Source organism: Temnothorax nylanderi, unplaced genomic scaffold (genome assembly GCF_030848795.1).
Source record: "Temnothorax nylanderi isolate EJ_2023f unplaced genomic scaffold, tnyl_v1.0 TNYL_tig0059_pilon, whole genome shotgun sequence".
NCBI lineage: Eukaryota > Metazoa > Arthropoda > Insecta > Hymenoptera > Formicidae > Temnothorax > Temnothorax nylanderi.
In genome coordinates this window covers 705805-730807 of record NW_027249121.1, presented here as the reverse complement: position 1 = coordinate 730807, position 25003 = coordinate 705805, and the positions used below count along the sequence as shown (strand labels likewise).

The following is a 25003-nucleotide window of genomic DNA, read 5'->3' as shown; positions in this document are numbered from 1 at the left end:
GATGTACAATACTGTCAAGACGTTTATCCATGGCAGCATGATACACTTTTCTGTACACAAATTGCACAGACTTAAGTTCCTTATTTTGTGGCAGTAATTTAAAAAATGTAATCAATATTATCGATAAATACTTATTTCATATAACATAGATGCCTTTTGTCAAAGATTTATTAGATCTGTAGCAGTCTTTTACAGAATACAAGAATGCGCATCACAAAGTACAAACATATTGGTGTTATAATGTTTTGATGTATCATAACGGTTCTTCTAGTTCATTGCATGATCACTCCATCGCCAAAGACTAACAAGATTACAACAAAACAAGATTAAAACAAAATTATTTTGTCATGTTATTCGCGAATTTTTTCATTTACTGTAAGTTGTTACTTCGAAAATATTCACGAAGGAGGTAGTGATTTGTTTCTGATGAAGGATCACGTATCAAATAATTATAAGAAAAAGCAGCTATTCGTTAACTAACTAACGGCTTTGAAATACAAATGGATCACGTACTGTGCATGCCACATAATACAGAGTGGTATCACGCTATTAGAAATAACTTTACGATTATTTCAGGTGAATATCTTAGAAAAATAAATAATCTGTAATGTACTGGAATACTTGACAATCCATGTCGAAGTTAGTGAATAGTGAATAGTTGTATACTATTCAAATATGATTCTGCGAAGTGTCAAACATCGCTACGTCATTGCGTTAAATACAAATACATAAATAAGTACGCATTTATTCAAGCACATTTAAACGCATAAGAATATCGACAAATTGTAATTTCTTAATACTAGAGAGTACAATATTTGTGTGATTCACACTAATAATTTATTTTCTGACTGCAAGAAGTTAAATTAAGAAGTTTGTGTCAAAGTGGTCGTCTCATGTTTCGAGTTTAGACTCGCCAACGCGTCATAATCTGTTGGGAGAAGAACACAATTAATTATACAAAACGGTAGCTCTACGAGTTTACCTAAGCGATGTATAAATGTAAGCTATACCCTTGTAAATTATTATTATATGAAGATAACAATTATTTTTAGAAATGCAAATAGATAAGTCGTCCTTGAAAGAGATGTATTTTCAATCGCTTGGATAAACTTAATTTTGATGTGTATAAGTTCAATATTGTTTCTCAAGTAATACGTTTAGTATATGTATATTCAAACTAAATTATAGGGATCTTTTTGCTCATCAAACAGTTATAATTACATAAGCATATTCTATCATGTCCGTAAGATGTTAATATTGCACGTTATACAGCATGCCATTCCCCTAAGCTTATGACACACATCTAGAGCCAGATATTAATCTAACAAATGTTGCAATATAAACACAAGATATATTGTCTTTTTCATTCCAAAAAGAATTAATTTATTTTTCCATCGTAAAATCATATCCTTGTTTTATCTATTACGTATATATTTGATCTTTAGGACAAATATTTCGGGATAATTTATAAATAATATATAATTTATTAAATAATTTTAAAGTCTTCGTAAAATGTTCAGAAACATGTTGTAAAATGGTTCAAATGTGAAAGTTATATTTATAATTTTTATTTCTAGTTCTAGTCTTGTTCATGCTATGCATTCTATTCCTAAGATGTAATCAGACTTATAAAAATACTAAAAATTCAAAAATATGCTTTTTCTAAATAATATTTAGGACTAAATCTGTCGCTGACGTCAAAGAAAGCAATTCTAATTTTTAGACAATTTTCTTTGATTTAAGCGTATTTATTTAAAGTTTTAATAAAATTTTAAAATATTAATAAAATAATTATAAAACATAAATCTATATATAAATATAAAATATTGCAAAGTAAAAATTTTCGAGCTGAAAGCGTGTGCTTCGGTCTTCGTTGGAGTTTCGGAAAATTCATTGGAGTTTTGATTCGTCTCAAGTTGTTTTAAGGTGATCGTGATAACTTCGGGAGAGGAAGTGGAGACGGATTTAGAATATTGTCTTGGAATCGTCCGTAAATGAGAAGTCAGGAAACCTAAACATATTATTAAATATCTTATGACCAATTAGATTTTTAACAGAGTTTATAACGGAAAAAATTTAATTCTAAAGTTCAATTATTATTTGGATAATAACAGCTATTATCCTGACGTACATACATTTTCTTCTAACATTTAAAATGTGTAAAATAATACAATGTATTTTTACAAAATGCGATTTACAATTTTACTATGCAGCATAAAGTTTCTTTAGTTACTTTCAACTGTATTCCAGTAACAATTGCTATCTTTAATATTGATACATAAAAGGAGGACATTAGAATATTACATTGTTAGTTTATTGCAATAATAACATTGTCAACAATCGATTCATGCCGCCATGTACTGTGTTAGCGATTCATTGCAGTGATGAAAGCACTATGGCGTTAGTTATCTGATGAAACAATCTTTCTTACGATTAAAACTGTTTATAGAGTCGTTTTGCTGCTTGCACATGCTGTGAATGACATTGATTATAAGTTGAAGAGACATCGATATTTTTTCATTAAAAATAATGATAGCCTCCAACTATTCCGGCCGATGGAAATCTGCTACAGATGTTTTAAATCGTGACGAATTTCTATTGTGTCTCTGAAAAATATTTTAATTAAACTTCAGCAGTTTCCACCGAAAATTTATTGCCGAAACGAGTAAATCAAAAACGGACAACACTGTAAAGGAAATGGATACATTATATGAATATGAAGTGGGTGGTTACATCATAAAATAAAATATCTAAGCTTTGATAGTCTATCAGTAACACTAACGATTAACATAACATAACATTCTGAGAGAATAAGTCATTATTAAGAGAATAAGCATAAAATCGAGCAATTTTATTTTATCATTGCTTTTTTGCAAACTTTACGAAATAACACATTCCTAAATATTTTATAAAAAATCAGCAGCAAAATAATTTCATGCATTTTATGAAGCTTCATAATATAATCGTGGAAAAATGCAAGGAAAAAATAAAAAAGCGATGCGCAATGCATATCAAAACAAGAAAACAAGATTCTTAATAAATCTTCTAAAGATTCTTGTTTGTTGCAATCAGACTTACTAACTACCTCGTTCATGCTGTCTATAAAGTGCTGCAACACTACTTATTACAACTAATTTTGATATTTATCTATCACTATCTAATTCTTCGATTCTATAGCTTATGAAAATGATAAATTTCACTTTATCGAGTGATGCGACGTATGTCGTTATGTGGTTAGGAGAATTGGATCTAGAATCACAGAGTTCATCGTACTTACTTTTCCGGCAAGATACGTGGTTTGGCATAATCACCCGGCCATTCGTACAGATTTGGCAGTGGACTGTCATAGTTGGCATCGTACATCTTACTCATGATAAATTGCAGCTTGTCTTTCGGCTCCGGATACTCGCTTGCCAAACCACCTACAGATATAATGATAGATAATAATACTAGCTAGTATTTTGCACACAATTCTGAAATTATAACACCAACCTTTGGCGTAAGCATAATTAGCTATTTTAATTGCGATGTCGATAGAACACTCGCGAATACTATTTAACGGCGGGTATAGACTACCCCTTTCGAGATCCTCATTTTTCACGTGATCGGCGACAGTTTGTGCCGAGATCAGGAACAAATCTTCGGTGATGTGATGCACTCCGGTCGCGATAACGCCTAAAGCAATACCGGGGAAGATGTATGCGTTATTACCCTGTCCAGGCTTATATGTTTTTCCTTTATATTTCACTTCACCGAATGGCGAACCCGAAGAGAATACACATCTACCCTAAAAACACAGATGGGTTTAGTCTGACGAATCAATTTAATATGTCAAAAAGCAGAGTTATCGTTATCCTTATGCGATTTAAGATTGTAATATATTCATACGTCGGTATGATCATACGCTTGCTGCGCCGTACATTCAGCTTTACTGGTTGGATTACTTAAAGCGAAAATCAACGGCCTCTCGTTATTTTTTGCCATCTCCGTTAAGACTTCAGGAGTAAATGCCCCTGCTGCCGCTGAAGCGCCTATGCGAACATTTCACTTCTGTACCAAGATCGTTTTTCTTTGAAGGAATCTGCTTACCTATCAAGACAGTAGGCTTGATTTCTTTCACAACTTCGAATAATGTCTTCATCACTTTGTGGTCCTTCGCGTACCAGATCTTGTGGCCTTCCAAAGTACCCTCGGGCCGATTCTTTACGAGTAGCCCGTCAATGTCCATCATCCAAATACTATCGCGCGCCTGCTGCTGGGTGCAACCGTCAGCTTCCATCGCTTTGACACACAGATCGGCTATTCCAATAGCTGCCTATAATTAAGTAGAATAAATATTGTTGTATTGCAATCTCAAAACAAACGCATAAATATTTAGTATCTTTGCACTACTTCGAAAAACAAACCTCTCCGGCGCCGAGGAAGACAAATTTATTATCTGACATTCTTTTCTTAGTTATTCTTTGCGACGCTAAGATTCCAGCCACCGCAACCGCCGCCGTACCTTGAATGTCGTCGTTGAACGTACAGTACTTATCTCTGTATTTATCTAAGAAACGGAAAGCATTGTGGTTTCCGAAGTCTTCAAACTGAAACACAAAGCGTGTAATATTATCATGTTGTACGAATCATAGAATCACAGAATTTCACGAGATTTAAATCAAAGACATAATAAATTATATATATTTAAAAGTGTACACACGATAGTTGCGTATGTTAGCTTACTTGAATAAGAACGTTTTGTCCGTACTTTTTCACGCAGGCAGCCATAAATTCGTCGATTAATTCGTCATACTCAGCACCTTGGCTCCTAGGCTTGTTAAGACCGATGTAGTGAGGATCGTTTCTTAGCTGCTCGTTATTAGTGCCTACATCAATAGTGATCGGGAGACATTGATGCGGTTTGATACCAGCCAGAGCTGTATAAAGCGCCAGTTTTCCAACGGGGATACCCATGCCGCATGCCCCGAGGTCACCGAGACCTAAAATTCGCTCGCCATCCGTTACACAGATAGCTCGCACCGCTTGTTCCGGCCTAAAAATACAATGGAAATTATGGTGGATACTGAAAATAAATTAATACGCTATACTATACATAAAGCCATTGATCTTTCTCTCTTGCTCCGCTTGTTGTAACGTGAAAACGTGCGATGCGTGTGACGCGTGGAATTGTATTTTTAGCGAACCAATGCCAAACGCGCACTTTCCGTTTAAAACTCTACAGTGTCTTTTAAAAACTGTTTTTCCCTTGTAATAGCGATTGCATTTTAATCAATCGTGTGAAAAGAACGGTAAAAGACAGTTTGCAAACATAACTCTCTCGTCTCTTTTACAGATACGGCAATAATATTTCGTAGTATCTCTTTTTTGATACTAACCAATTATTCAAGATCTCGTAAATATGGCCCTTATCGTATATAGTAATGAAAAGTCCGCGAGGTCTACGATATATCACGCCAAACTTTTGGCAGGCCAATCCGACGGTAGGTGTATAGACGATCGGCATCATCTGTTCGATGTTTTCGCTTAACAAGCGAAAAAATAATCTTTCGTTCCTCTCCTAGAAATTATTCCGAAGAAATTAAGGGCAGATTCCCCAAAGGACGAGTAGGCGCCGAGTAGGTACTATATTTACCTGAAGTTCCACGAGATACAAGTATCGATTCAAATCCTCCGAGTATTTCATTACTGAGGCTTTGCACAGAGCCAGCTGTTCCTCTTGCGTCTTAAATCGGGGTGGCTGCAGCCCGTGTATGCCGAGGGCTATTCTTTCTTTCAGGGTGAACGCCAAGCCCTGTTATTATCAGGGAATAACGCTGTGAGATCGTGCGTCCGCTCTACCGAAGAAAATTCAAGGGGGGACAACGGTACCTTGTTCAGTCGGGGATCTCGGAGGTGCCCGATACCCTTTACCATATTTATCGGTACCACATCTCCCGAAACCTCGTGGATGTCCCTTTGCTGAACGTCCTTTACGCCGATATGCGAAGGTGGTAGCGTCCGCGTCCATGATCCTCCGCAATTTCTGCTGCTGGCCGATCTAAAAATACCCGTGGAATTTGTATCTCGCGACTTCGTCAAATTGCATTAATGTGCTTAATGCCTTGCAATAAAAAAAAAGAGTACAATAAGAATATTTTATTTTAATGATAAATGACATATGGTGATATTTTTCACGATACACAGAAAAAAAAGAAGTGTTAAATCAAAACTTATATACTCGTATATATACTCAATAATCTATAATCTTCTTATAAGAATTAAAATTTTTTTCTTGGTTGAACTATATAAATTACTTCATTCAAGAAAGATTATAGATTGTTGCGTATATACGAGTATATAAAACTTGATTTGACATTTCTTTTTTTCCGCGTAAATTCTTTGCGGTGATTTAAAGGCTTATTAGCATCGTTGTTAAATCAATCATCGATTTAATCATATGAATTTTCTACTCCAACGAGACTGTGTTTCAAGACCGACAAATAATCGGCGTGCAGTTTGCGGTGTAGAAAAGTTTCGAAAGATCGAAAGCACTTCTCTATTTACTCGTGGTATTCACATATTCGGTTTCATTTATTATTGTTTTATTTTATTGTCAATAAAAACTACGGCTGATGCTTGCTGCGCGACATCAAGACTGCCGTCGACTAATTATCACAGTTAACGACTCGATGACTCATTTAGTAAAAAAGTAACTTTGTAAGCGTGGGAATCTAATAAAAAGAAACATTTTTTTTTTTAGAGACACGATCATATTTTCGTTTGTCGTGTTTTCGAATGTTTGTAAAAGGACAATGAGCAAATGCCGCTTGACGGGTGAATTTAATTTATGAAATGGCAAAGGAATGTCGCGTCATCAAAAACGACAGATGACGTCGTTCTTATCACGAAACGCTTTGTGCACACGCGGTCTCGCCAGTCCCTCGTTGGCGATAAAAATATTTCATATTATACGAGTTATATGGTAAATTTCATGCGAATGTTTAATTCATGGGCCGTTTGACATTCAGAAGAAACACAACAAAGTTATTTCAGTATAAAAAGATACATAATGCCTTGTTGGCACGCATACGTATCCTCTTATTAACATTCATTAGCGCGAAGACAACGATTTGACGAGTCTCGATTTTGTTTAGAAATGATATCAGATGCGAGCAAAACACATGGCGATTCGAGCCGCGTTTAATCGTAATCCCGTACGATAATTCTCTCTTCATTGTTCGCCGATAACAAAATCGACGACGATTGAATGTACGACTGAACTGTGGAATGACAGATTAGATAAGAATTCATAGAATATCAGTGCCAAGCCTTTCAGCTCGCCGTACGATCAGATCGTGTGTAGGATTAGATAAAGCACGATCAATGAAGCTGCAAAGTGGAGCACGTTGTAACGTGCGCCGGGCGCCGGTTTCTTCTCTTTAAAGTGAACGGTTCCCGGAATGCGAAATCAAGCGGAATGAAACAATTCCCGCTGTGAAATGATATTTTTGCTTCCTCGGAAATTTACTTCCTAAGAAATGACAAAACCGTCTCGCTTTAAAGCCTTGAAACGCAGCAAAGCGCGGTCACGTGCGTTTCATGCCCGCGATATTATTCGACGACACGACGACGGTTCCCCGCCGCTTGAAGAACCAAAACGGGCTACGCTATTATTATTTTCGTGGCATAAAGCCAATTTTGCAGAAATGACCGAGGCGCGAAATCTGCCGAGGTGGCGAGCGTACATACGCCTTTCTGTCAGTCGTAATTTCGGGATATGGTAATCGCGTTAGCAGGCTGCATTTAACGCCAGTGCGGCCGCTCCTCTCTCTCCTCTCCGCGTGGCGTTTTTTCTCACGAAACAGAGACGCGCTGTTCTAAATTTAAATAGCTCGTAGTAAACGTTTGCGCTTTTAGATATGTATTTATGTGTTTTCGTCGGCATTAAAAAGATTGTAAAAATTCATTTTTTCATACATTTGCGAACGTGGTTACATTACAATACGGATATATGGAATAAACACGCATTGGAACTGTGCCTTTGTGAGACACACATCGTGTCGTTGTCATTGTGAACGAGTAACCATTCCGACCTGTTAACACGTTAGCTGTCACGCTGAATTCGCTCTCGAAAATCCCGCCTCCTGCCACTGTACTCGAAACCCGAAAAATTAATTGAATCCTAGAATATTCAAAGATCTGTATTTTATTTTCATAATATCTTATTAGTTTTACCACATCCTGTTAGAAATAGCCAATTATATCATTTCCGGTTGAGTGAATAAAAATCGTCATTCGTAGTGATGTAGGTAAATATATGTTAAATGGTTCACAGCGAAACTCGCGTAGCCCTCCCACGTGAAACAACCCTCACCGCGTTACAGTTTCTCCTCATTATCATTAAACGAGCGAAACTATACACCGCTGGCCAAAAGTTTATTAATCGGAAGTGTCTATTACTATGTAAAATAAAATCAAACTTATGCATTATAATTCAACATACTTTTATTATTTTATTTGTTTTTTTTTTTTTAATAAAATGAATAATAATATAAAATGTTTGAAGAGTCTATAAAAAATATTTTATATGTACAATATAAGAATATTAGACACTTTTTTCATCAAAGCAGCCATTCTTACATTTAATTGCCTTTTTTTTTTACTAATTTAAATAATCTAGCTACAAGTTATTTTTCACTCTTCTAAAAATCCACAACTCAATTTTGGGAAAAAGGTTTATGACTGTAGTACCACATTCTTGAAATTAAACAGTGCTACGTTAACTAAATATAATTTCAGTTTGAGAAAAGTATTGAGTAAGGCTTGAATCGGACTTTTAAGTAATGTTTCATTGAAACATTTTTAATTTTATACGTGGTCTCGAACTTTTGGCCGGCATTGTATGTCACGCTTCGCGATATAAAGCCTATGCGTGTGAGCGCGTCGTCGCGTAGATGAATAGATTAAAAAGGAAGCTTGCTATAGCTATACTTCGACAAAAAATACAAATGACATAAATCAGATTGATTTACATCTATACGGAATAATCCCAGTGTCATAATTATGCAACTCTTCTCACTCGGCACGATGGATTTTATAAATATCCGGCCGACAGGTCAGTCATCAGTGATGTAAGACAACGAGACTTCAAACATGACGTAACCGAAGTTTCTGCGACAGTTTGTGTTGAGGTGGAGAGCTGTTATTACGTATCCCGACATTTTCTATAGCCCCGATCGATCGACCGCGATACTTTTTATATTGATTATTTGACGTGCTACGAGCACTCGCAACGCTTGTAAGTCCGAAGGAAATTCGTCCTGCCGACATTGAACTTTACCAGAATAAAGCACGTGATTTGGTAACTACTATTTTAGTTGACAAGCCTCCAATTAAGGTAACAGGAGATTTTCGTGTCTGATCGCCTGCCGTCGGTTATCTAGCTACGTAAACCAGGCGATTTGTCGATTTTATGTCTAATATTTGATTCGCACTATATTATACCACTTACGAAGCGAGAGGATATGCGCATAGATCGCAAAATTGTCGTACCAGGAAGAGACACTCGAACAGCTTGCCCGAATAATCGATCAAGCGCATTTCACGAGCCGCGGATGAAGCACACGTCGGGTATCGTAAATTGGATCGGGCAACGCGCGCGATGCGATACGCCGGTAGATAACATTTATCAGACGTTTGCTTTTACCGCGAACAGAACCAGGTAAGAAAGACACGTAAGACGTTAGACGCGTTGCAATTGCACTTATCGTTTTTCTGTTATCGATTATGTCAAAACCACGCGCAGATAATTTCAACGGTACGATACATTGCACTGTTAAATTCGTAGTGTCAAATTATACTCAATTTGAGTGATTTTTAACCATTTTTATAGGTCGCCACTGCTCAGTATATCGTTAATTCAACTAAACCAATAGAGTTAAAAAAATTAATTTTGACACATGGCAGTTAAAAATAACAAAATGTTATTTAACTCATTGGTTTAAATTTAATTCTTTAATATTTAACAGTGAGCGTGTTTACAATTAACCGCGATAGATTAACGACAGCGAGAGGAAAGATTCGACGACAATGAGAATGAAAACGGTTCGACGCATGTACGAGTCTTCTCTTTAAAAGAATTATTCTAGAATTACATTCCTACTTGTACATGGTGTTGATTTTAAGCGAGGAAAAAATCGTGATAACATTAGTCTAGCGCGGTATTTTTATAAAAAGATAAACAAGATATAATATGTCCACTTTTGCATTGATACAATTAAGCATTGTCTTAAGGTTGAAGGTGATCAACGTAATTCGTGTAGGTATACGCTTGGCGTAAAGCACAATTACAACTCTCAAACGCAAAAACTATCCTTCGTATAATGTGTAACGTACATATTATATTTGTACAATGTATTTCTATCTTTTGCGTTTACTTTCAAAATTCGCGTTCGCAGTAAAGTTCGACTGTTTGCTTGAAATACTTCGTACAGTGTATACGATAGGCGATACAAATTTAAATAATCAATCAAATAATTGCGTAAATTTCGTAAAACTTTGTAGGTGTTTATATCTCATCTATATTGCTAAAATCAATTTGTCTAATGTATTTGTGTAACGTTTACATATTCGTTGCTTTCGTTCAGGTTAAAAACAGAGTTTTGCTGAATCGATTCGGCTCCTCGACGTCTTATTAAAAATGAGATTTCCTGCGATTTCTTGCGCGTGACTAATACCCGGGAATAAAAGTTATCGCCAGATATCTAGAGCACCAGATATCTTTTTCCTTCGTTCACCGCGCCTGAGTCCATCGCGCACGTCCCTGGGGCAACAGTATCCGGACAGCCAGCGTTTTTGCCTTGACTTTGAGTCTCGAGATTATTCATGATCCGTTACTTCCGCCAATTTCCACTTCGCGATAGAACCTACAAGACGATTATTATGTGAAATAACGTTGCTCTGCGCTCAATTTAATTCAGAAAATGCGGGGAAAAAAGCGAAAAAATGCGGGATGTTGTAACAGATAAAAACCTCATCTAAATATTAACGCTTTCTCGATGTCATAACAGCGAGCGACGAAAAAACATTTAAAAAAAAGAAAAACAATCAGAGAAAACGAGACAATGTCAAAAAAGGGATCGTAATAAGAATCTCTGCGTTAGTTTTTATTTGCAGCCAAAGCTAGCGATCGAGCCAATTTGGAGGAACCTGGAAAAACTTTAAAACAACTCGAGATTTATCTTGCAAAGTCTTTTTTTTTATCCGACAGTTCCGACACCATTGTTTAATCGATCGTGTCAATATCCCTCGGTAACTAGCTCAAGGTGAAGATTCCCGGAGATATGGATTACACCTGTACGGTGAACTTCCATATGCACTATGCACAAGAACGTGGAGGGTGTTACTTTTCGGAGCGCGACGAGCCACCGCACCGGAAACCTCGTCGAATCGCGAACGGAAGCGGATCTCCGATTCTGACAGCGGTCAAGGCCACGGGCGAAGGCCATCAGGTGAAGGCCAAGGATAGCGCTAAAGGGGAACGAGAAAATGGGCAATCGGCAGAGCGGTAGAAAAAACACCTGAACGAAAGCACGGCAAACAGCTTCGCCACCACTTCTGGCAATTCTAGCTTCGCCTAGCTGGTATCGATCGTCGTCGGGGCGCTCCTATTTTCAGCACCGCATCGCGGCCCGTCCCGCGAGACGGATCGCGCACGGCGGTCCCTTTTTCCCCGGGAAAAAGGCTCGGTGTCCTCCCTGCGCCCTGTCGAAGGGTCGGCGCGCTCGCCCCCCGGTCGCGTCGCCTTGCTCCCCGTATCGTCCGCAGATTGATCGCGGTATTAACGGGCCGTAGACCCGCCGAGCCGACGACGATCCCGAAGGTCGAGAGTAAAAAAATTTCCCTTGTGGCATACTCACAATATAGACCTCTGCAGGACGAACATCTCGCTCCTCTCCTCGTGTGCACGCAGCTGATCACACCTCCCACCCGACAGGGACAGGAACGGCGCGCGACTGCGCGTTCTCGGGACTTCGGGAGCCCTCGTCGGAGCCGTCGGAGGTCGGAGGTGCTGCTGGCCGCGCCGCGCTCGCGTCGCGCGGGTCGCGCCGTGCGCGCTCGCGTCGCGCGGGTCGCGCCGTGCGCGCTCGCGTCGCGGGGGTTCCGCGTTTCACCGGCGGCGCGGCAAAAGGTGCGCAAATCGCGTCGCTCGATTAGTGGCGATCGAGGGATGCGAGGATGAGGATTACTTTTTTCCACCTTTGCGTTTTTTTCCCACCGTTTGAAACGGCGTATTTATACGGCGAGGATTTTTCGAGGAGGGAGAGGAAATCATGGGGATTCGCGAAATATCTACGCGTGACCGCGATCGCCGACTTCTTGAATTCTGTTCCCCGTTCGCGGTCGATCGATCGTTCGATTAATTATATAATCTTCGATCATCTCCCCCGCCTAAAAAGACTCGAGCGTATCGATCATTTGTAGGCCTATTCTTTTTTAACTGAGCTTCTCGCACGCTTCACCTTTTCTCTTTTTCTTCTCACGTTGTGGGGAAAAAGAGAAAAGATTGGAGCAAGAAGTTCAGCTAAAAAGAACAGGCCTTGTATCGGCGAAAACACCCCTCATCAAATTTCTTTGATTATTCGACAGTTAAATTAAAGCTGAATTGTGAATCGATTAATTGTTTTTCAGGGTATGGAATCATTAGCTGCATTCGATCGAAGCACAGATGCATTTAACTGTAGAAATATTTAGAAAATACCATTTTAAAAATATAATTGTTATTCTCGCACTGTGAAAAAATGTGATTTTTTTATCGCATATTGAGTACTGACTTGGAAAAAAATTTGTTTATATCAAAATATGTAATTATACATAAAATATATGTTTTCTTTCTGTTGTATAATCTCTGTCTGTATTAGAAAAATAATAAGAATAATTGAAAACATTGCATGCAGTGTCTTGCATTATTATTTTTTTTTTTACAAAAAGTAAAGTTGCAATTACAATAATCTACATATAATCATAATCATATTTTATATTGCATAATTATTACATTTATATGTGAGCAATTTTGTTTCATTTTCTCAATAGCTTCACTTTTTATTTAAAAAGAATAATGCGAAAATTATTTATTTAATTAGTTTTTAATTTTTCTTATTATTTTTCCCACATATGTATACAAATCGAGATACAAGAGAAAAATATATATGAAAATATTTTATTTATATAATTATATACGCATATAATATTTATATATGCTTTTATATGAAAAATTTTTTACCTACAGTTGTAACACTTGTAACGTTACGTGTTACAACGCGCATGCGCGAAAAAAGGCGGCATTTCGCCAGCAACATCACTTCAGCCTTTTAGGTATGGTTGAATGCATAACCTTAGCGATCTCACGAGTGTCACATGAATTGTAATTTATTGTCGCTCACAGGCTTATATCTTAAGAACGGTAAGAGAAAAATCACAACGTGATATCTAAACAAGATAGCGGTGACAATTTTTTTTCCTGTAATTGACTTTCAACCCCGATAATTACAATCTATATTTATGACAAAGCCAGTATAAATAAGTCGTCTTCTGTGAAATATATAATATGAAAATAGATTTAAAAAATTTACTTTTCTCTAACTAATGCTATTTTCAATAAATAATAGATGAAATTTTTTAATTAGGTTGACCGAAGTGCAAGTCCTTAAAGAAGAAAGAAACGGATATTTAATTGTTGCCGAACCGATTGCATTTCAAGTGCAATGGCTAGATTAAAGAAGTGCACGGACAAAGATATATCTGTATTACTTGAAACAAGTTCAGAGTCAAATGTCGAAGAACTGGACGAATCTTATGTGCCGAAGAAAAGCACTGATAATAATTCTTTCGACCTGTCCGATTCTGACGAGATCTTTGACAGTAATGTGCCGAAGAAAAGCACCAATAATGATTCTTTCGATTCTGACAAGATCTTTGACAATAACAAACGTTTCTTGTTACGAAACAATGCGTTGCAAAAGGAGCAAGTCTCTTTACGTTTAAGATTGAGACGTTCCACAGAACAGAGTATGTATAAGATAGACACCGAGTCGGAAGATGAAAAACCTAAGAGAGTAACCAGAAGTACAAAACGTCATTTGAAAAATTTGCAAGATGAAAATCAGATGCCGCGTAAGGGCGTGAGAAATATAAAGTTACCTAAAAGATATTCAGATTATGAATGTTATTCCTCTAAATCACAAGTATCAGTTTTGCAGAGAGATCAGGTTAATTACAATGAAAAGAACCTACTTCTTGGTACAGTGGAGACTTTCAAAACGAGAAAACGAGAAACCAGCAAACACGCAGTCAAGAGTGATGATGATTCAGATTGCATTTGTGTTAGTTTTATTCCAAAGACACCATCTACAAGAACAAGATCAAAACTTAATAAACAGAATCATGCTGATTCTGCAGAAGATATCAATGACAATGCTACTCCTAAAGTTAGAACCAGATCAAAATATACATCTCCCTCTGTAGATAAGGAATTAAAAAGAGACAATGTAGATAAATCACCTAGTAAGAAGATATACCTTGAAACAGATGCAATGCAAAATGTTTCACTTAACGATACTCCTAAAAGGTCGAGAATTCAGAGGAGCAGTCACAGAACAATTTCAACTATGCCTAATAAATGTGAATCAGTACAAAAAGATGAGAATAAGAGTAAAGCTGATAAGGTGGAAGTTATACATAAAGCTGTTAAAGGTTTGTTTATAAAAAATAGTCAAGGAAACGATGACACTATTGAGTCACCAGTAGTACAGAATGGTTTGAGTACTCCAAAGGTTCGTGCATCGTTGAAGCAGAACGCTTTGACACCATCTATGAAAAGGAGAACTGATATGCTAGTTAAACCAGCAACGCCATTGCAAGAAATCAGAACTAGGTTGCATGTCAGTGCAGTTCCTAAGTCGTTACCTTGCAGAGAGGAAGAGTTTAATAACATTTATACATTTCTAGAAAGCAAGCTAATGGATAACAGTGGAGGGTAAGTTTATCTAGACATTGCTTAACATATATTTGCATTTACTTTTCTGACATTATATGTATCAATATTATTGCAGAAGCATCTATATAAATGGCGTCCCAGGTACAGGAAAAACAGCTACTGTAAATGAGATTTTGAAATGTCTGAAGAGAGCTGTGGAAAAGGATAAATTGGACTATTTTGATTTTGTTGAGATTAATGGTATGAAATTATCTGAGCCCAGGCAAGCCTATGTACAGATTCTAAAGCAATTATCTGGAAAAGTTTTAACGTGGGAACAAGCATATAATATGTTGGAAAAGAGATTTAGTAGCAATGCTAAGAGGCCAATGACGTTGCTACTTGTAGATGAGGTATGTACATACACATCTTTATTCTTTATATAATATACATTTTTATTTATTTTCTATTATTTGTTATATCTTTTATATTGTGTTAAATAATCTTTATTTTATTATTTCTTATTTGTTTCACTTATTTTTATTTTCTTTGTTTAAATTTTTGTAGCTTGATTTATTGTGTACAAAACGACAAGATGTAATATACAATTTATTGGACTGGCCTACAAAAGCCTCTGCTCGATTAGTAGTTATTACTATTGCCAATACTATGGATCTTCCAGAGAGAGTTTTAATGGGTAGAGTCACGTCACGATTAGGTCTTACCCGAGTAACGTTTGAACCATACAATTATAAACAATTATATGAGATAGTGTTAACTAGACTTAAAAACACAGACATTTTCGAAAATGAAATTATACAATTAATTGCACGGTAAGCATTATACAGTCTCTTTATTTAAATAGCTCGTTAATATATTTTATGTATATGTATATGTTTTAATGTTATTGTTGCATAACTTCATTATTCTTAAAATATTTGGTACATTTTGATTAGCGTATGAATTATACTGACCTTTTGGTACTTTTAATTGTTAATTTTTATAATGAAATCGATGAAATTTGACTAACCATTTCGAAAACATTTTATATTTTGTATTTTAGTAAGGTGTCCGCAGTATCAGGCGACGCTCGTCGCGCTTTGGACATTTGTCGTCGAGTGGCAGAAATTACGGAAACACGCAACAGTACTACAGTAAACGTACAAGATGTGAATGAGGCTTTGTCGGAGATGATAATAAATCCAAAAGTTCAAGCGGTAAAACATTGCTCAAAATTTGAGCAAATATTCTTGCAAGCCGTATGTGTGGAAGTCAAACGAATTGGTGTAGAAGAAGTTTGTTTCAAAAATGTTTATAGACAATTTGAATCTTTATGTTCCTTTGATGGTTCGTATAAAAAACTTGTCAATAATGTAAGAAAGAATGCGATGTGTGTAAAAGAAACTTTATATTATTGTAACTTTTCTGTTTCCAGGTTACAAAACACCCAATATTACTCAGACGCTTGATATTTGCTCAAAGTTGGGTGACTATAGATTGTTATTATGCGAATATTCAGGTAGCGATATACATCAAAAGATTCTGTTGAACATATCAAAGGATGAGATGCATTATGCATTACAAGAAGTTGATATTGACTAAAGATGTACAAAATTTGAATAAATGCCCATAATTATTAATTTAATTTATTACTAGTTTAGTTTATTATATTAGTTTTATTTCTTTTTGTACAAAGAATTAGATATGCGCGAGTTTTTTTTTTTTTACGAATTACGACTTTACAATTTACTCGTCTCTAGATCATACAAATATAGTTTCCTTGTAATATTGTAATAAAGAAATATTAAAATGTAAATACATTCTATCAATAAAAATTAAAATAGTAAATAAATTCATTTCTAATGATTTGATTTTTGTTTCTTCCGTGGACATATCGTGTCGCGGTAAAGTCGCATCTATTAAACGAATATGTTCAGAAATATATATGTTCGACTACTTATACCATATGGCAATGAGTCAATCTATTATTGGAAAAATTACACAACTCAAGTTCACGGATGAACCCTTCCTCTCTCATTCATTAATCTGTTGGCTAACAGTATTTTACTTCTTGTAATGTGTTGCGAAAATAATACTGTTTTTTAAAATTTTATAGTAAGTAAAATTTTATAGTGAATTATTGATATTATTTGTAATATCAATTATTTGTAATACATATAAAGAAATCCAGAAGTAATGAATAGTAACGACATCGACGAAAATATTCTTTCATTATATAATGCTCAAAAGTGGGAAGAGATTGCTGCTTTAGCTTCCGCGAATGGCAATCCTAAGCCTAGTCGATTATCTTGGGTATTGCCTGACGTGAGTGACTTGTATTGGATAAACGATACTATACGAAAATATAATTTATCTGGAATTGCAAGCATTGGTTGTGGTTGTGGATTATTGGAATGGTTACTACAAAAATGTTCAGGTAAATCTTAAAAATAATATTGATATAAACATAGGTCTCTTCGATAATATTTATAATTGCTTATTATTGTAACATATTTTTTTTTAAGGATTGGACGTTGTGGGTATAGAATTGGATAGTTCTTGGTGGAATAGCAAATATTCTCCTCCACAATTCTTAAAAAATATTATCTTTATTGAGAACAAGTCAAATTTTCAAGTGCCAAAACGATACGCAATGTTATTTTGCTACTTTAATAACTGTGCAGCATTCTGTAATTATATAGAAAATTACAAAGGTAATTTAATTTTTGTTATTGGACCTGCGCAAGGGAATAATTGTACAACAGATCCATTGCCATTCGATGAAAAATTTGAAAAATATAATTGGAAATTAATAAAGCAGAAAAAACTCGTGTGTTCCAACGATTATATTACTGCATACAGTAATAAATAATAAAAAGTATAATGTGTTTGAAATAATAATGAATAATAATTTTAAATAAATAATGAACTAAAAATAATATATACATAGCACATTATCCTGTGTACAATTTATTATTGAATATTTTTAATTTAATTTACTTATCCATTATATTAACATGTTTTCAAAACTTTATGTGATGCGCTGGATGAGAATAATTTTAATGATGACATTGTTGGTTTTATAATTATCTTATTAAACAATTATCTTATTAATAAATTCTTCTAATTTTATTGTAATTAACTTGGCGTTATAGCTTATTATATTATGTACAATGTGCATAATATTTATTTTCCCTTTTCACAAGAACGAAATCAAGTCCGTTAATTCAAAATCCATTTTCCAAGATGTTCTAAAAATATTTTGTAAATAAAGTTGTGCAGTTATGTTTGATACAAAGAATTGTAAAATGCACTTATGTCCATTTCTATCAATGTAGATTGACTTTAATCTCGGTTTAATATACTTTTTATCTTTTTCTAATTCTAGTAATTAGAGAAAGACAGCACATTAAATTTAGTTTATTATTTATGCGTAGATATCGATGATTATGTATTATATTCTACATGCAAACTTTGTAAACACGATTAACAATAATCGGGCAATAGACTGCATCAATCAAGTTGAATATTATCCAATTTTTAAGAGATTTACGCGGAATATAATTTTCACATTTATATGATACTTTCAAAAACTTTATCTATAAATCGCGCAACTCGAAGCACGAATAAATATAAAATAACGTAATTTTCGCACAAAGTTTAAAAGCAGAGAGAAGGATCAATCCGATCAATCAATTGCGCTTTTCATCCTTCTCTCTGTCAAAAGCTATTCACATTTTCAATTACGGATCGATCGGTATGTTTCGATTTCGATATCGATTCCAATTCGACTCGATGCGATTCGATTTATCACATAGGGGGTGGATCGTGGATCTCAGAGCCGATTAGTCGGCTAATCTGTACCGAGATTTAATTTTATATTTATGAAGTGACAATGTCGACGGATAGAGATGTTATTGAATCGAAAAAGAACACGGAGGGCAAAAATAAGGACAAAATCTACTGTACATTTTGCCCCTCGAAAATGCTTAATGCTGGAGCAGCCAAGTTAATAAACATGGACGTGAGTATTAGTACTGTATGTAGTGTATACATTAATATTGAAGAAATCTGATGTAGAATTCCTTACTTGATTATTATTCATTGCGCGTTTTAGCAATTTAATTAATATAGATGCCGCTGAATCATTAGATGATACATATTTTCAGCGCGTTACTACGCTTTACACGCCGAACGTTTATAACCTAAAAATTATATTTTGTGCATTCGGTGCTTCGTCGATTTCTATCAAGTTTTTAAATCTGTACCGATAAATTTGTACCAAGTTTTTAAATCTCTTTCAAACAATTGTTGTATAGTTTAATTTAATAATTGTCGATTTAAGCGAGTAAATAATAAAATACAAAAATTTTTTATTACAGTTTGCGCTGCCCTACATCCACAGTAAAGCACAAGACAAGGCTAATCAATCAGAAACAATTTCTGACTACTGGCTAATAGAGGATATGTATACTTTCGAAAATATCGGTGTGTCGCATACGGTAGGCAACGTCAAATACCTAGCTTGCGCCGATTGCGAGAGAGGTCCAGTAGGATGGCACGATTTGTCCACTAAAAAGTCGTACATTGCATTGTGTAGAGTAAAATATGAATGAATAGAGATAAGTGCTTAATAAAATAATTTTCTAATTTTATACATGTATAAATGTACGCGTGTGCCACGTACATACACAACACAAGTGTACAGAAAGATAATATGCAGATATAAAATAATATTTATGAAGCTATGAATATGTGCTTTATATGTGTATATATATATATATATATATAAACGTATCTCTCTAGTTAGATTTTATCTAAGTAAACTTATCTTTTTTAAATTAAATAGTTAAATAAGTATTTTATTTTTTTTTTTAAAGACTTGTCATAAAAACAAGTCAAAAGTGTCAATGGTACTATCTTATACAGTAGAATTATGTTTATCTCACATAAAACCTAAGAAATTAATGTTTACACAGGAATAATAATAAAAAGGTACGATTTGCTGTTTTACTTGACAATTTAATATTTAATCACAATATGTTACAAACAGCTGATGAATCAGATAATTAATCCTCGATACAATGTAACGATTCAATAAATTCCATTTACAATTAAAAATCTGTTTACTTAATGAATGCATTTGTGTGACTCAATTATGCCGTTACGTATCACTTGCTTCACAATGCCGTTCGTATGCCGAGTATCACAAATGGGTTATACGTTACATATAATTAATATAATTAACCATACGTAAGGTGTTAGATCCGCGCGAGTACTTATACGTGTATACTTCTCGATACGATGTATGTATATATATGTATATGCGTATGTAATATATTTTTAATACTTGTCATGTACATTATCTGTTTTGCAAAGCCTGTTTGCGATTTGGGAGGGAGCTCAGTTAAGTCAGTATTTATTTACTTACGTCCCTTTTTTTATTTTATCTTCCTTTAATCTTAAATATTGCAAAAATAGTCGCGCGTTCGTGCGAGCCATACCGCGCCGATATTAATAACATCACAGCTTTATCTCTTCTTAAAACGCGTACGTCGCTAAAGCAAAACGCATTATTCTTTCATTCGACGAAAGATGCGGACGTATATAATATATTATACAGTGTGCGCGCGCGCGCGCAGACGAACGCACGTACGCACGTACGCGTTTCACAGCGCTAATTAATGAGAGGACAATCTTAAGTACGATAGTTTCGTGTAAACTGTTATTTTGTATCATACGTAATAGTAAGTCTGAGCAGAACGATAGACACATTAATCATAAGGATTGTATAAGAATTATATAACTACATAAAGAATTATGTATGTAAATGAATAGAATGTTCGCAAAGATATAAAGTTATCTTTGAATGTTCTTATAAGTAAAGGAATGAAGAATATATCTATATATAGCTAATATTATAGCTAATAAATAATAGCTATATAAGCAATAGCTAATAAATAATTATATATTTTGAAATATTTGAATAATTACATATCTTTTCCCACTTATGTAAGCTCTTTTGAATGTAGGACAAGAGAATGTTACAATATCCACATAAATATACTTGTCTACATTACCATTGCCATCACTGCAGCAATTTTGTTATTTTTTATCTAATAATACTATGTCCCGGTAAAAAATTCTTGATATAAAAACATTAAATATATATAATTATGTATAAAATATGTTCATGTATGTTTTTTTCTCTTATTTCCTTTATCTTATTTTTCCTGTATAAACGGACAGAGATTATACAAGAGAAAGAAGACATATATGAACATATTTTCATATAATTATATATATATATATATATTGTTTTATATGAAAAATTTTTTACTGAGGTATATGTTTATCAACTTATGTACACATATGTCAACAAGAAGTTTTAAAGACGTATACAGATATATTAATCGTAAAATTCTATTTCTGTTGAAATCTAATAGAAAATTTATTTAAAAAATGTGAAATTATATCCTTTTTTAAAACAATGTAAAAGCAAGTGTTAAAATGTTTGAAATTTCGAAGAACAAATTTTGATCAATTCTTCACGATTTGTTCGGCTAAATAGAATGCTGTAAAGTATATCTATACATGAATTTACGCGATCTTTCGTATGTATAAATAAATATGTAATAAGCGATATTACAGCATGTCAGGTAATGGCGATTCAGTACATCATAATATTATTTTTCAGAAAGTTTCCAGTGTTGCATGAAATGTTTAATGCGTGTTACATTTTTTCGTAATTGTTTCTTTATATATTTTTAATTGTTATCCAAGATATGTACGCAATTGTACTATATATGATATTCTCTAAGCATCTCCTTTATCATATCAATATTGCATAATACGTGTGTATGTCCGTGCGCGTATGAATACAGGATATTTTGTAATTAGGTGCCAGAAAAGTGATAAATCTATATATATAAAAAAAAATTAGAAAGTATAAATTTTTTTATCTATAACAATTATTTTTTTACGGTTGTATTTGCTATATTAACAAATAATGAAAATTAAAGATTTGTATTATATAAAAAAAAAATGTAGAACAGATACACAAGATAGGTACGATACGTTTATTAAACATAAATCTGAACAGAGATCGTGCAAGATAGTGATAATAGTAAGAAATTCTATTGTAGAATCTCCTACACGTATTCCAAATAAGTATTAAAAATCGGTTTTTTTAAATAAATCTCATGAAAAAAATTTTGTATTTTCTATTTATTTTTTATGTTATAGTTTCAAATTGTTCGCTAGTTGGAGCTATACAAAATATCCTGTATATATAAGAGTTAATAATACAGATTTTTATTATTCGAAAATTGTAAATCCATTTTTCATGCAGTACATATGCTTACGTATACGCATGTCACGCAGAATTTTCTCTCTCTCTTTCTCCCTCCGTCCCTCCCCCCTCTCTCTCTTCTCTTCTTCCTTCTCAGCGGATGCAGTGAAAAGATATAAAAATAACAAAAAGGAAATTAAATAGTTTGGAGAAATATATATACATAAACACGCACACAGTTATACAATCGATTACTTTTACTTGATTTCTTCTATTTTCTCTGTGTAACATTATTATTGTTATGATTAATAATTATGACTAATAGACAGAGCGACAGCATAAAAAGTGAAGCTTTGAGTATATAAATTCTTTCGCGATTTTGTTAAAAGTATAATTTGGAATAATTCTATTCGATAATATTTGACGCTTAAATCTTTTTATGTATAATTTCTCCCTCCCTTCACTTTTTTTTCTCTTTTCCTCTCTTTTCTCTTTTTTTAGTCCTTTTTTCCTCCCTTTTCTTTTTCTGTTTCACTCCCTCACTATCTCTGTCTATCTTTTTACTTCTCTAATATTTTTTTCAATGTTTTTTTCATTTTTATTGCTGCATTTTTTCAATCACGTCATCTATATATCAGAAATTATTACCTAGATATATGTAACAACTTTGCAATGACAAATTTACCTTTTCATTTTTCTTAACAAACAGAAGTGCATTTATTTCTTTAATACAAATAAATTTTGTCAAACAAAATTTTTTAAAGCCATGCGAAATGTTATTAATAACGTATGTGCAGAAAAGCACGTAATTCGTAATACGTTATCATTACGTTAAGTTGTAACGTACGCTGAAATATTTTTCTCCTTGATAAATTTTTCACCGTCCGACAGTCAGAATAATGTTAATTAGGTTTACTGTGCCCGTGGGAATTAAAAAAAATCTCAAGAAAGAAAGATACGAAAGAAATGAAAGAATTAACATTATATTGTAAAGAGAAATGTTATTCCTAATCACATAAATATTTGAAATTTCAAACAAATTTTCAGTAATTTACCTAGACCATTTTTGAGAGTAATGAATTTCTTGCATAATAGGAGTCTTTCTTATACTTAATATTTCGCGACTACATACTAAAGTTTTGCTTATAACGCGCGCGCACTGGGATATCGTAATAAAAATTCTACACAGTCGTTTACAAATATAAATAATGCAGACTGCGTGTGTTATTTTCTAAAACAGTGCCACTGATAATACGACGGCATAGTAGTCGTACGACTATACGTCTTGGTCCGTGGAGCATTAAATGTTAATAACGTCAATAAGATTAATTAATTCGCTCATTAATCCTATTACCTAATAATTCTTGCTTGTTTACGGTGTGAAGTATACAAAAGATAGCAGAAATATGTGCAGTAAGCAGTTTATATTTTTTATCGTCGTCAAACATTCTTTATTGACTTAAAAAAGCTATTAAAAAATGTATTATTATATGTATTATTACGTAGATAATAAAGATAACGTAAACATATTTTTTATTTAAATTAAATGTAAATAAAATATATATAACATTGTGTATTTACTAATGTACACGAGATTTAATATTTTGTGTATTTGTAAAAAATATTAATACACGTTCAAACATTTATATAAATCTTCTATTCTTACAAAATTTATATTAGCACATCCAAATTTATTTAGATTGCACACCACAATTTATTTAGATTGGTCTATGCTGGATGTGGTTAAATATTAAGTTTGATTATTTTTAAATATACTCTATACTTCAAATTTTTCTCTATACTTCGCTATGCGCAATATTCGTTGTGTCTATTGCATGTATGCATTTTTCAAGAGACATTTACACGTAAAAAATCAATATAACTATTAATTAAATATAATATATTATATTAATAACGGTATTAAATTAAATAACAATAAATTAATTTTAATTTTATGTTTGCATCCCTCTATATTGTTCTATTTTTTGCTGCACTTTTAAGTAATGACAAATTAAATCATTAATGAATTTGATTGCTATATCTGCTTTTTATGCATGAATAGTTTATGTATTAATGCGTTTTTATAGCATATTCTGCATGAAAATGTTTTTGAACGTTTGTTACGAGTTATAAGAAAGAAAATGTTTTTCGGTTGACAAAACATCCAATAAAAATTTTTATGCGGTATTTATGTATCATATTTCGTTATTACAAATTATATATCAGCGCACAATCTTGTGTCCATATTCAAAATGGAATCATTCTCCACATTCTTCACATGCATTATACTTTTTATAGATTTTGCTTCCCTTGGTCGTAAGGAGTAAACTTTACAATGATAACACATAGGTAATATACTCTCTAAATCTGAATCAGTCTAAAGTATGCAACTCCAGTGACTTTTCACTGATTCAGATTTAGAGAGTATAATATAAATAAGTAATATATGTAATAAATAAATAAATTTTATCTTTAATAATAAATTTTTACACTGCAAAATGCTTGTTTATCGTTTTTGCTTAGACTTTTTAAAACTTGGTTCTTGCAAATATTATTATAAATAGATATTAATCGGGATCATCAATAAATATCAATTATTTATTTCATTTTTTTCCTCGTTCGCTTATCAACAAAAATCACATTAATTTTTTTTCTAACTTTCAATACAAAATGTATATCTATGTACATATCAATAAAAAACACGGTAGAACGATTTTTTTAGAAAATGAAAGTCAGTATCCTGAAAAACTTTATTA

The 25003-nt window shown here is 33.6% G+C and overlaps 4 protein-coding genes and 1 long non-coding RNA gene across 9 annotated transcripts; 4 read left to right on the top strand and 1 right to left on the bottom strand.

The window, feature by feature from the left end:
* Positions 1–150: 150 nt before the first annotated feature.
* Positions 151–12061, bottom strand: LOC139773256 (NADP-dependent malic enzyme). 5 transcript variants are annotated; one of them, XR_011718311.1, is made up of 13 exons: positions 11901–12038; positions 9494–10907; positions 5872–6040; positions 5636–5794; positions 5379–5560; positions 4726–5035; positions 4407–4589; positions 4090–4315; positions 3889–4031; positions 3493–3787; positions 3278–3422; positions 2432–2606; positions 151–928 (listed from the first exon to the last, which is right to left on the bottom strand). XR_011718311.1 is itself a non-coding variant. In XM_071707584.1 (12 exons), the coding sequence occupies exons 2-12, from the start codon at positions 9580–9582 to the stop codon at positions 922–924; spliced, it is 1908 nt and encodes a 635-aa protein (XP_071563685.1). In that variant the 5' UTR covers positions 9583–10907; positions 11901–12038; the 3' UTR covers positions 151–921. The 5 variants fall into 5 exon arrangements, 2 of the variants coding, with proteins under 2 accessions (XP_071563685.1, XP_071563684.1); XR_011718312.1 differs by having other exon boundaries at positions 10719–10907; XR_011718313.1 differs by lacking the exon at positions 9494–10907 and having other exon boundaries at positions 11901–12061.
* A 39-nt stretch (positions 12062–12100) lies between these two features.
* On the top strand, positions 12101–12931 carry LOC139773259 (uncharacterized). Its single transcript, XR_011718314.1, has 2 exons — positions 12101–12172; positions 12673–12931. It is a non-coding gene; the product is annotated as an uncharacterized lncRNA (long non-coding RNA).
* A 361-nt stretch (positions 12932–13292) lies between these two features.
* Orc1 (origin recognition complex subunit 1) lies at positions 13293–16601 on the top strand. Its single transcript, XM_071707566.1, has 6 exons — positions 13293–13444; positions 13668–15016; positions 15093–15369; positions 15524–15789; positions 16020–16303; positions 16392–16601. The coding sequence occupies exons 2-6, from the start codon at positions 13746–13748 to the stop codon at positions 16556–16558; spliced, it is 2265 nt and encodes a 754-aa protein (XP_071563667.1). The 5' UTR covers positions 13293–13444; positions 13668–13745; the 3' UTR covers positions 16559–16601.
* Positions 16602–16953: 352 nt separating this feature from the next.
* LOC139773253 (uncharacterized) lies at positions 16954–17895 on the top strand. Its single transcript, XM_071707576.1, has 2 exons — positions 16954–17393; positions 17482–17895. Exons 1-2 carry the CDS (start codon positions 17153–17155, stop codon positions 17826–17828), a joined length of 588 nt encoding a protein of 195 aa, XP_071563677.1. The 5' UTR covers positions 16954–17152; the 3' UTR covers positions 17829–17895.
* Positions 17896–18755: 860 nt separating this feature from the next.
* Strat (RAB interacting factor STRAT) lies at positions 18756–19708 on the top strand. Its single transcript, XM_071707577.1, has 2 exons — positions 18756–18980; positions 19339–19708. Exons 1-2 carry the CDS (start codon positions 18852–18854, stop codon positions 19570–19572), a joined length of 363 nt encoding a protein of 120 aa, XP_071563678.1. The 5' UTR covers positions 18756–18851; the 3' UTR covers positions 19573–19708.
* Positions 19709–25003: the final 5295 nt, after the last annotated feature.

What these genes read in the sequence shown, in the direction of transcription:
- LOC139773256 (XM_071707583.1), bottom strand. Translation starts at nt 9,582, where the DNA reads ATGCGCTTGATCGATTATTCGGGCAAGCTGTTCGAGTGTCTCTTCCTG. An exon ending in GACAAAACGTTCTTATTCAA is followed by an intron (nt 4,590 to 4,725) that starts GTAAGCTAACAT and finishes TTTGTGTTTCAG; the next exon opens with TTTGAAGACTTCGGAAACCA. An exon ending in CAAGCCTACTGTCTTGATAG is followed by an intron (nt 4,032 to 4,089) that starts GTAAGCAGATTC and finishes ATGTTCGCATAG; the next exon opens with GCGCTTCAGCGGCAGCAGGG.
- Orc1 (XM_071707566.1), top strand. Translation starts at nt 13,746, where the DNA reads ATGGCTAGATTAAAGAAGTGCACGGACAAAGATATATCTGTATTACTT. An exon ending in CTAATGGATAACAGTGGAGG is followed by an intron (nt 15,017 to 15,092) that starts GTAAGTTTATCT and finishes ATATTATTGCAG; the next exon opens with AAGCATCTATATAAATGGCG. An exon ending in ATTATACAATTAATTGCACG is followed by an intron (nt 15,790 to 16,019) that starts GTAAGCATTATA and finishes TTTGTATTTTAG; the next exon opens with TAAGGTGTCCGCAGTATCAG.
- LOC139773253 (XM_071707576.1), top strand. Translation starts at nt 17,153, where the DNA reads ATGAATAGTAACGACATCGACGAAAATATTCTTTCATTATATAATGCT. An exon ending in GTTACTACAAAAATGTTCAG is followed by an intron (nt 17,394 to 17,481) that starts GTAAATCTTAAA and finishes TTTTTTTTTAAG; the next exon opens with GATTGGACGTTGTGGGTATA.
- Strat (XM_071707577.1), top strand. Translation starts at nt 18,852, where the DNA reads ATGTCGACGGATAGAGATGTTATTGAATCGAAAAAGAACACGGAGGGC. An exon ending in CCAAGTTAATAAACATGGAC is followed by an intron (nt 18,981 to 19,338) that starts GTGAGTATTAGT and finishes TTTTTATTACAG; the next exon opens with TTTGCGCTGCCCTACATCCA.